Source organism: Notolepis coatsorum (assembly GCF_963971535.1).
Source record: "Notolepis coatsorum genome assembly, chromosome: 15".
Lineage (NCBI taxonomy): Eukaryota > Metazoa > Chordata > Actinopteri > Aulopiformes > Paralepididae > Notolepis > Notolepis coatsorum.
In genome coordinates, this window is record NC_140179.1 from 92,337,293 (window position 1) to 92,348,756 (window position 11,464).

Consider the following 11,464-nt stretch of genomic DNA (forward strand, 5'->3'; position numbering starts at 1 on the left):
TCTTCTGCTAATGAACATCTATGCCCATATCTCCTCGTGAGGGAATACTCTCATTTGGATATGAAAGATGGGGCCTAACACGGTGACAGAGAGACATCCACTCGTCCAGAAAACACAGGGATCACCAGTGTTAATGGTCGTGGCCCACTAGTTAAACTATAATGGGCTTCAGATCAAGGTCTTCCGCTGCTGCCTAAGAGGCTGAACAAAAGACCTTAATCTGGGGCCGGTGTTCGTAAACATTGTCAGTTAGCCCCTATAGCACTAACAGACAAGTGGAGCCGCAAGCAAACAGTACTCACCCAACCTGAAACCCACCGCTTCTCACAACAGCGGCGCGTCCTACAGTTCAGCTGTGTCCTGAAAGGTTTCACCCCAACCAACACAGCAAGGAACTGCAGTTGAGAGGCATGCAGCGGCGTGCTCCCAATACGAAAACCGGTGGAGGATTTTAGAATGATCACCATCTTCCAAACACTCCAGTGACGAAGACAATATCGCCGTATTTTCTCGAAAATAGTGAGAGAGAAAATAAAGATATGATGTCAACGTATCTCCTTGTTCTTCCTTTCCTCGTAAACATTGCTCTTCCAGCCAATATTTTTCTCCACGTCAAGTGGGCATATGAGCAACACGTTGCTTGTGATGAAATTTGAGAAGGAGATGAGTGTGTGGCACCACCCCTGCTTATATAGGTAAGCGGATGGGGGTGTGGCCAGATGAATGCTGGCATTTAAAGGTACATTTTGAAATTTATTCAGTGTATATATGCTGAAGCGAGATATATGCAATGAGACGCTGAGCGGGAGCTAGTGTGATACAGAACTAACCTTACTGTCATGCACTTGTCCTAATAAACTAACCTACACTGTAACACGCAACACTTTGATGAATATTGTTACTCAGCTGATAGAGTTGTATCCTTCCTGTTGACCTGTCGTACAGAACTTGTAAGTCGCTTTGGATAAAAGCGTCAGCTAAATGACTAAATGTAAATGTGAATGTAAATGCCTTGTAGAATTCCACACATAAGAAAGAAAGATACTGGGATGAATAAACAAAATAGGAAATAAAATGTAGAAATGCATGCAATACATAAATAAATATGAATCTCCATATATGAAATAGAACATTTAGATAAGGTGCTACTGAGATGTTTTGGTGAGTTCTTTGTTTTTTTGTGGAAGTAGCCCTTCTTAAAAATGCATGAACATTCACTGATAATTGGTCTGTAGTGGAGTCTACAAGGTCTACATTGCTGGACCATGTAGAATCCGGACCTTGTAGACTGACATAATTCTGTGCATAGTTTAGTCTACACAGGCCATATTAAAAAAAAAAAAAAAAAAACGTATATATATATATATATATATATTATATATATATATATATATAAAACATTTATAAGCTTCGAATTAAAATCGAAGCTCGGCCCCGAAGCTTCGATTGCCAAAAAAAAATTCGAAGGTCAGCCCTATCGGAAAGCTAAAGTTCCATCTCTCTTCATAGGTGCTATTCCGTGTGCAGCCTATCTCCTTGTGGCTTCCCCCTCCAGCCTCATAAGAGGCTGAAGCTCTCTGTTTGATGTCAGTCTGTCTCGCTTTCTTTCCAAAACTCTTCAGCCTCCCTACCGGAAGAACTAACAGCCATAAAGTCTCTCTTGTGCGCGATAGTTCTCTTGAATCTAACTCTCTTGCGTTGTTTTGGCCATCTCGTCCCCCTAGCAACGGCCGTCTCTCTGTCTCTCAGCAGCTCGTCACCCCTGATCCAAAGAGACGCTACTACCGGTACTACACTCCTGACTATCTCTTAACTGAATGTTGACGTCTCCGTGAGACGCGCTACTAAGCGAAGGCTCGCTTCTGTGGCTGACCTTGGCTGCCGCGCTCCTATCTCTTGCCCCTGTCTTAGAGTTTAACACACACACAGGGTCCTTTATCCCTATATCCCACCTATATCGCCTGGCCTTCCCTGACTCACTTTGACTCTTGCCTTGCTTGTTGACGTGTTGTTCTGTTTTCCTTTGTCTATCCATTGGTTGTTCTGTTTATTCTATACTTATGTGAAGCACTTTGGTTGACAAGCGTCACGTCTAAATGTGCTATATAAATATATTTTATTGATTGATTGATTGATTGATTGATTTAAACTCCAGTTTATATCGAAATGTGGCACCGGGCGGATCTCACGTGAATCGGTACTCGGTAGTACCGACGTGATTCGGTCGGTACCCTTAAAAAAAGTACCTGATTCGGTGCCCATCCCTACATGTATTACACACAGAATACGAGCTGCTACCCTCACAGAAGCGCTTCAGATCCCCCAAGTGGAAACTGAAAAGATTCAATAAGCCTACTTAACAAGCCGGAGAGAAATGTGGTCCAGGGCAATATAAAAAGGGTTGTGCAATACAAAATATTAATAACTTATGGGACAGTGCCACATCAAATGAATGATGTTAGTTGGGAGGGAAGGAAGGGGTTGTTTCTCGGATGTCTTTACTGTACGTCTGTCTCTGCTGTAACATGGTTGTCCTATGTTTTTTTTTTTGTGTAACGCAATATTGTGTGTTCCGACACAAAACACATTTCTGTATCAACAGACAATAAAGAACTATCTTATCTTATCTCTTGGAATTACAACATGATCGTTATCTAACTCGGTTTGTTTTTCACCTCCATAGTTTTCTTGTTTTGAAATACCTGGAAGTGAATTAGTCATCGGCTCATAGAAATACATTCATAGTGATTCCAAGAGAACTAAGATGGTGGCGAAGTGAATTAGGCAGATTGTTACACAGGTTGTTTACATGCGCCAACTCAAGGACAAAATACTGGAGTAGCACAGAATGCTTATTTGTAGAATATGAATGTGTAGTATTATAGTAAACAACCTCATTGCCTTGTTTTGGTGTCCTGCTATCCAGATCAAAGACTTCCTGGCCTACCTGCAGCCAATCAACATCCACCCCAGTGTTGTTCCTATTGGTCGGACACTTGCTGAGGTCACAGAGATGTGAGTCGGGCCTCTCACAACCCAAATATAATTTGCAAGCAATTATGCTTATCTGAAAAAGAAAATTACCCTATCAGAATCAGAATTTTACTTTGATGGTGATCTCTCCCTTCTCTCTCTCTCGTTCTCTTTCTTTCTCGCTTTCTCTTTTTTACTCTTATTCTCTTTCTCGCATTCTCTCCTTTCTTTATCTCTCGTTTACTCTCTCTCTCTCTCTCTCTCTCTCTCTCTCTCTCTCTCTCTCTTTTTCTCTCTCTCTCTCTCTCATCTCCAGGTTGAAGCCGATGTGCAGGGACGAGTGTGAAAGGAGAACATTCATATACAAACCTCTGGGAAAACTCAAACGCACCAGGGTGGAACAGTCGACACAAGGTGAGACACACACGGAAAACCGGATGCTTCCTCAAGCACATAAGAGGTGTGGAGAAAAAGATTGATGAATTATAATTTTGCGACACATTCCTTGACTATATTGTAGTGGTACATTGATTCCTGTTTCGTGATACTGTTTCCTGTCTTTTACTATTATGCACTCTGCTACTAAGGAATCTATAGTATTACATACTATGCTAATATGCACTCAAGTCTGTAGCACTCAGGTTTAACACTGTTTGATGAACAATGTTACTTACCCTTAGCTGCCAGAGTTGTTCCCTTCCTGCTGACTTGTTGTACAGAACTTGTAAATCGCTTTGGATAAAAGCGTTAGCTAAATGACTAAATGTAGACTGTTTGAAAGTCTGGCTGATCTGAGACCAGTCATAGTTAGGTGTGTGTATATATATATATATATATATTAGGCTTGGGCGGTATGACGGTATTAAGGTATACCAGGGTATTTAGAAATACCTACGGTATTGATTTTCAATACCGTCCGTCACCGTCAAAATCACAGATGCGCTTCAGTTTCTATAACAGTGAAACGGAGTTTTGAGTGTAGTGCACACACTGAGTGTAGTGCACACACGCGCCAGCAGAGGGCGAGACCGCTCTAGTGGAGCGAGTGGGTCACAACGGTGTTCACGTTTTACGGTAATGTTGCAACAGTGCTGTGAAAATACCGTAAAGCGTTGTGACGAGAGCAGTGTTGTTGTGGCGCAATCAGTCTCTTATTATATGTGAACTAAATTATTATATGTGAACTAAAGAGTACAAGGTTTACACAACAGCCCCCACCCGCCTTTTTATTGTATCTGTACCGTCCTGTACTATCCGCTGTCAGCTGTTTATCTCTCTCTGTGAGCTACTGAGCTTGAATAACTAGCGTTAGCTCACGTTAAGTAGTGTTAGCTCTGCGGCTAATCTTAGATTACCCTGAACTAAATCAATGACTAGGTTATAAAGCATTCGAGTAGTTTTCACTGCACATAGAAGTAGCCAAACAACGGGAGCATTTCGGGAGCATATGACCAAAACCCAGGCAATTTCTAGCCCTTAAGGAATCAAATAGTCTGCCATGGCTATAGGCTAGATGCTAACGCTAAAACGGTGCGGGCTTCTACCGGTGCGGGACTACCGTTCTGAGAGCTGACGATGATTTGTTTACTTGGTAACACGTAACCCCCCCCCCCCCCCCCGCGGATGAAAATGAAAGTCATACCGTCAAATACCGTGCACCGGGGTATTATAACATAAAGGTTTGCCGGTTTGAAAATAAGGATACCGCCCAAGCCTAATATATATATATTAAACTAGATAAGACTCGTGCACATCTGGTTGGACCCCGACTGGAGGTGCAGGTCGGCGCAAGAGAGATAAATAAACTAAAAGGAGAAAACCTTCAAGGGAAAGAAGGGACCGCACACTCCACAGGACTCGTTTTTGCTTATTTATTGTTTGCACAATGCGTTTCGCTGTCGCTTCCTCAGGTGCACCTTTACGAGTTGATGGGGGCTGACCGAACGCATCATGTCGACACATTTCATTCAGCTCTTTAATTGGCTCTTTTATGTCAAATCAGATTTGGAGGATGACCCTTGTTTGTTCGATGGGCCAGACCTGGCACCAGTGAGGAAGAAGATGGCATGGAACCAGGAAGTAGAGCGTCATGGTACATAAGTATTTATTTATGTAAATAGTAGGGCTGCAACTAACTATTATTTTGGTAGTCTACTGATCTGTCGATAATTTTTTCGATTAGTCGACTAATCTAACGATTATTTTTGTCACACCCTCCATCTCTGTTTCCTGCGGGCGCGGCTCCTTTTCCGGGCTCCAGTGCATGTTTAACCTCACATGCTCAAGTCTGCACACCTGTGAATGTCACCCTGTTGTCCAGTCCCTCTGCCTTAACAGTTAACTTAACATAACATGATCCCATAGCAAATTAAAATAATGACTCATGAAACATTTGAATTTGGATCATGTTACATAAACATACCGCAGCTTCGGCATAACTAAAATAGCATGCAGCAACGCTGTAAGCTTGGCGCTGTTTAACGTTACATACCGCAGCCTCTATAAGCCCCAGCAATAGAGTTCGCTTAGCAAGCATTATCCATTAGGGATGGGTACCGAATTCGGTACTTTTAAAGGTACTTACCGAAACACGTCGGTACTACCGAGTATCGATTCACGTGAGATGCACACAATTTTTTTTTTTTTTTTACAAATCATTTTACCTTTTTTCTTTTCATGTCAACGTTCACACGCACAATATACGCTTACCTAGGATTTGACTCGATTCAACAACAAAGCAGTCGGGGCAATGGCAAGCCGAAAACGGTCGAAAGTGTAGTTATTTGAAGTTTGGATTTTTTTTTGCGACTGAGGTTGGTAGATTAAATTTTTAATAGACTAAAGTACCGAAAAAAGGTACCGTTACCGTATCGGTTCAAATGTGAACGGTACCCATCCCTATTATCCATATCCATGAGTCGTTCTGTTTTCCAACATGTAAGCTAACGTAAAAAATACAATACTATGGCTAACTATCTAAAACGTACCCATGTTCCGAAGCTCCGGGGTGCATTCTTTCTTCTTCTTACCCGGGCCGTTACTACAGAATGCAGTCAGACAATGGAAACGATACTGCCCCAGCACTTCCTGTAGTGCATTGCAGTTACAAATGAACATTTGCGTCTCTGATTTTTTTATACGACGCATCGACCAAAGATTCCCGGTCGAGGATTTTTTATGATCGACGACGTCGATTATGTCGACTAATCGTTGCAGCCCTAGTAAATAGATGTTTTTTCTATTCTAGAAATAGAATAGAAAAAACATTTAATATTCCAATATGTTTCCTTTTCTTTGAAGATTTCAATTTCTTTTTAACTTCCATTAATTTGTCATGAAATTCTTATTATTTTCCAATTATTGTGTCCTGTTCTGAGCTCATCAATGATATTAATCATACAACATTTTTGATCAACTATTTATTTTTATAGTGAAAACCCACCGTCCTCCAAGAACGGCGCCCTCTACAGCCCAGGAGGAGCCACTACCTCCGACAGTCACAGACACACATTCCTCTGCGCGAAACTATATGGACTGCACCGAGTCCAACGACGAGGATGAGGAAGAGGAGAAGGGAGACGAGGAAATGGAGACGAAGAAGGAGGGAGAGTGGGAGGCGGAGGAGGAGAAGAAAAAGGAGGGAGGAGACGGAAAAACGAGCTATGGGAAGGACGGAGAGAGGGATGAAGAGAAGGAGGGAAGAGGGGCAGATGAGAGGAAGGAATATGGGAGAGGTTCTTCTATCCCCGCCCCTACTCCTCGATGGGACGATTTCTTCACCACAGAGACGCTGACTGACAGCCAGAACAGCATCAATAGCCAATCGCAATCCTGCTGCTCTCTCACAAGTCCCTCCCCTTCCAGAATGACCGGCTCTCAGACACCTGATCTGTTTAGTGACGATGATGATGAAGGTGGTGACGATGTTACTGGCGATGAGAAATGCGACAACTGCGCCCTATCAACTTCTCTGACCAACCGCGTCTCACCAGACCGGGGGGAGTCGTTGCCTGACACAGTGATCATCCAACCGCAGCAGAGTAGGCGGGACCAAGGAGACTCGCAGACCAATAGCGTGCCAGGAAAGGAGGAGAACGGCAGCCAGAGCCCCCTATCAGAGCCGGGAGAGCTGTCGGCCTCCCAAATGCAATCCTGCAGCTCTCTCACAAGTCCCTCCCCTTCCAGAATGACCGGCTCTCAGACACCTGAGCTGTTTAGTGACGACGCTTATGATGATGATGATGATGAAGGTGGTGACGACGTTACTGGCGATGAGAAACGCGACGACTGCGCCCTATCAACCTCTCTGACCAACCGCGTCTCACCGGACCGGGGCGAGTCGTTGCCCGACACGGTGATCATCCAACCGCAGCAGAGCAGGCGGGACCAAGGAGACTCGCAGACCAATAGCGTGCCAGGAAAGGAGGAGAACGGCAGCCAGAGCCCCCTATCGGAGCCGGGAGAGCTGTCGGCCTTCCAGGCTTCGTCAGACTTTGACATTCCGTGCACGCCTGAATCCAAGGTGCCTCGGCTAGACGAGCTGTCCCAGCTCTACAGGAAGTTGGCTTCCGGAGAGGAAGTGGACGTGGTCATCAGAAAAGGAAGTCAGGGCTCTATATATGACTGAAATTAATGGGAAGTAAAATGCACCGGGCTTTGGGACTGGTGATGGTTTTGAGTTGCTACTGACAGTTATATTACAGACCAAACTCTGTGCCTTTGCACAGAGACCATTTTCACACAGTAGCCATTTTGCTCTTACAGTATGTCTATATATACACTATATAGGCCTATACCTCAAGGTTTTTCGACTCCTACTGCTAGACCCCCCCCCCCCCCCCCCACACTCACACACACCACCACCACCACCATATACCGTAATTCCTCTAATAGTAACCCCGGCTTGTATTTGTTTCAACTGTAGCGGGTACCAGGCTTGTATTAGGAGGAGGCCTGTATAAGAGGGAGGCCTATATTTCAAATTTTCAAACGGATCATAATGAATAAATCAACATTTTGTGTCAGTTTGAACCCAGTAAAATGTACTGGGTTCATTTATTGAAACCAAGTACTGTATGAAATAGTAAACAGTGCAATTACAGGTGGTCACTGGTCATTTCAACGTTTTCAAAGTGAAATCAAGTAACTAGCTCAGTATGCAGCTCAGTATATTAGTAACCCGGCTTGTATTAGGAGGCCGGCTTATAATTGCTTAGCTCAAGAGCGCACCCGGCCATTAATAGAGACCCGGCTTGTATTTGAGACCCGGTTGCTATTAGAGGAATTACGGTACTATATATAATATACCTAAATCTTCTTTCATTCCTACTGTTTTTTCATTACAACTGCTAGATTGCCCCACCACCACCTAATATAATATACCTCAATGTTTTTCCATTCCTACTGCTAGATTTCACCACCACCACCACAGATATACCTCTCTGTGTTCCTTTCCTACTTATAGTTATAAGCTCTGGGACTCTGGTTACCATAACCATTTATACTCTAACAGATTCCAATGCACACCGATGTCACTCCTACCCAAGTGAGAGTGATCACCTCGGCCAGTCTCCTTAAAACACACAACAATGTGTTTTACATGCAGAACATTAACGATCTAAATGGACCCAAGTTAATTTCCCGTTGAAGAGGACGGGTCAGTCGTTGTCATAGAAACATTCGAAAATAGGCTCAGCTGGGAAGATAAATCATAATGTTAGAAATGGGGCTGTCCCCGACTAAGGATTTGGATAGTCGACTATTAGCCGATAGTCGACTATTAGTCAACTATGGCATTTTTTTTTTTGAAAAAAAATAAGTATAATATATATATTTTTTTATCATTCCATTTGGGCTGTGGGGGGTGCTTAATGTCCGAAGGAGTCAACGGAAGGCTTCTTGTCCTCTGCAAAAGCATGCAATTGGTCCACTGATGGATACATCTTGATATTTGTCTAGTCTAGTGTGTTCATTAGATGGGTGAAATCCTCTTTCAGTGCCTCTGTGCCTGTTTTCTTAGGCAGTTAGCCGGTATGCGTGCCATTAGCGTTAGCCACGCTTCTAGGCCTCTTTTCTTTTGGAAAGAATGATTATTTTTTATATTTTTTTTACTATTAAATAAAAATCGACTAAGAGGTTGGCAGTCGACTACGGCTCCTTTCGATCGATTAGTCGACTATTCGACTAATAGGGGTCAGCCCTAGCTAGAAATGGCATCGGCTCCCAGGGCTGAGTAACCTCGCTGAGAACATTGCGGCTGTGTGACCGGGTGACCCACTCCTCGTCCTGTTATTCTAGTCGCAGTGTTTGCAAATATCATCAGCAATATGTTAAATATATCAGCTCGATGTTAAACTGAAACGTTCCAAACATTCTAAATGCACTGCTTGATTTAGACCGTTATTTATTTATTAATTTCATCCTTTACAGTATTATCGTGAGCTGTTTTGCACTTTCTAGTTTACCCCTAAAGAAAATACAGCTGGGAGAAATATGAATAAAAAATAGAATTTGATCCACTTTTTCTCCTCTTTTTCTCCCCATCCCAATTCCACTGTGCCAATTCTTCCCTCCCCTGTCTTGAACGTTGCTCGCATATGCCCCCCACTGGCCGGTTGTAGGGAGGATAGAAGCCTTGCATCACGTGTCCCCTCCGTTACACGAGGAGGCAGCCTGTCACATCTTTTCACCTGCCAGCGCGGACTCTCATTGGCGAGGTGTAACGTGTGGGAGGCTCACACTACCCCCGCCATTTCCTGTCTCTGCTGTGCAGGCGTCCCCAACCGACCTGTAGGAGTCGCTGTTCACAACGTCCAGATTACCACCCAACGACTTCCACCCGCTAACTCTGCCAATTGAGTTAGTATGACGGCTGGCCCAAGCCGGAGGCAACGCCGACAGCCGGAGTCGAACCCGGTGTCTCTTGCGTTGGTGACGAGTGCAATGTCCGCTGCGCTGACCAGCCGCCGGATAAATATGAATTAATTTTAAACTATTCATAATCATTATCTTAGCAAATCCGACAACTAGTCTACTATTATGTTTACCTAAGAACGTGAGATATGGACCACCTATAAAATCTTTACAGAAAAAAACCTTGTGTCAAAAATGCTTTTAAGTTGTACTAACTCATCTGTAGAAAATGTATTCCAGTAAGATATTTCCAACTATTATAAACAAATTTGCAATGCATTATAACAGTTAATGAAAGGTTTATGTAAGAATAGGATAAGTAAAAAACACCGTATATGCTTTTATTTTCAGTAGAAAGCTATTTGGCTGCAAGCTAGCCTAGCTTACCACAAATGAATGGAAGCGGATACAGACTAAAAACAAAATTGGTATAAGATATTCCTTTATTGATCCCCTTGGGGAAATTCAGGCATCATAGCAGCATGGGGGAGGGGAGGTACAGGTAGTAAAAACAAGCAGTGTAAACAATATAACAAATCAATATAATTAACTAACTGAAATATACAGTATTCACATAAGGTGCAGTATGCGTTATTGTCCTTTTTAGGTTCCTAGTAGTTGTAGTTGGATGTCTGTCAGCAGTCCCTGCCCACTGTTGATGGCTGCTGGTATGAAGGACTGGCCGAGGCGGTTAGTTGAGTGTCGGTGGGTGGTATGAGTCTGTGACTGAACGTGCTTCTCATCTTGGCTAGCTCGTCGTAGAGGGGGTGGGAGGGATTCTCCAGGATAGCAGCCAGCTTCCTTCTCGTCCCCCTCTCTGCCATCACCTCTAGTCTGACCAGCTCGACTCCCACCACTTCTATCTATCTTCTTCCGACTCTGGAGAAGACGGTAAGCATTTTCCCATAATGTTGGCTTGTTCCTTAAACGTACTGTATATCAATGGCATATTTGCATTGTAAAAAGCCAACATCGATCTAGTCTTCTAACATATTCCCACCGGCCTGACAAAGAAAATGTATTTGGCTTGATGGTGAAGCTAATGTTGTTGCCAACTTAGTCCAACCTAGCTTAATGTTCTATCGAGTCGACGAGCTAAAATAATATGGTGGAAAATTATTTGACATATACTGATTTGAGTTACAATGATAGATTAAAGGTGCTATAGATAGACATATACATTTATATGGAGAGTAATCATTAAAAAAAAAGCTTTTTAGAAAGGTGCGGAATAAAAGGTATTTCATCTAGTGGCCAAATGTTAACCTTTACGTTGCCATTTTGCAGTGGATATATCCACTCAATAAAACAATAGTATAAGAATAGTAATTTAATTGAAAAAAAGGGGAAATGTTTGCTACCAGAACATATTTCGCATCACAGTGGCAATTGGGGATTGAAAGCGGCAGAAGTGAAAGAAGCCTCCGATACTGGATGTAGATTAGTAGTACAGCAGCAGCCGCAGCACTACCACCTCATTCCTACACATTAATATCCAGTCCTCTGTTTATGCACCTGCATAGTGGGGACGTGGCTTCACCCTACTTTCCTCCTGTTTCTGTCAGGTTGTGGTCTGCTC

At 43.2% G+C, this 11,464-nt stretch overlaps 1 protein-coding gene across 1 annotated transcript in view; it reads left to right on the forward strand.

Moving 5' to 3' along the window:
- dclre1c (DNA cross-link repair 1C, PSO2 homolog) overlaps window positions 1–9,487 on the forward strand; it is a 47,437-nt gene extending 37,950 nt beyond the window's left edge. The window contains exons 12-15 of the mRNA XM_084330097.1: window positions 2,927–3,015; window positions 3,290–3,387; window positions 4,976–5,065; window positions 6,405–9,487. Coding sequence (XP_084186223.1) covers window positions 2,927–3,015; window positions 3,290–3,387; window positions 4,976–5,065; window positions 6,405–7,600 — 1,473 coding nt within the window. The 3' untranslated portion in view covers window positions 7,601–9,487. The remainder of the gene's footprint in view (window positions 1–2,926; window positions 3,016–3,289; window positions 3,388–4,975; window positions 5,066–6,404) is intronic.
- The last annotated feature ends 1,977 nt before the right edge of the window (window positions 9,488–11,464 follow it).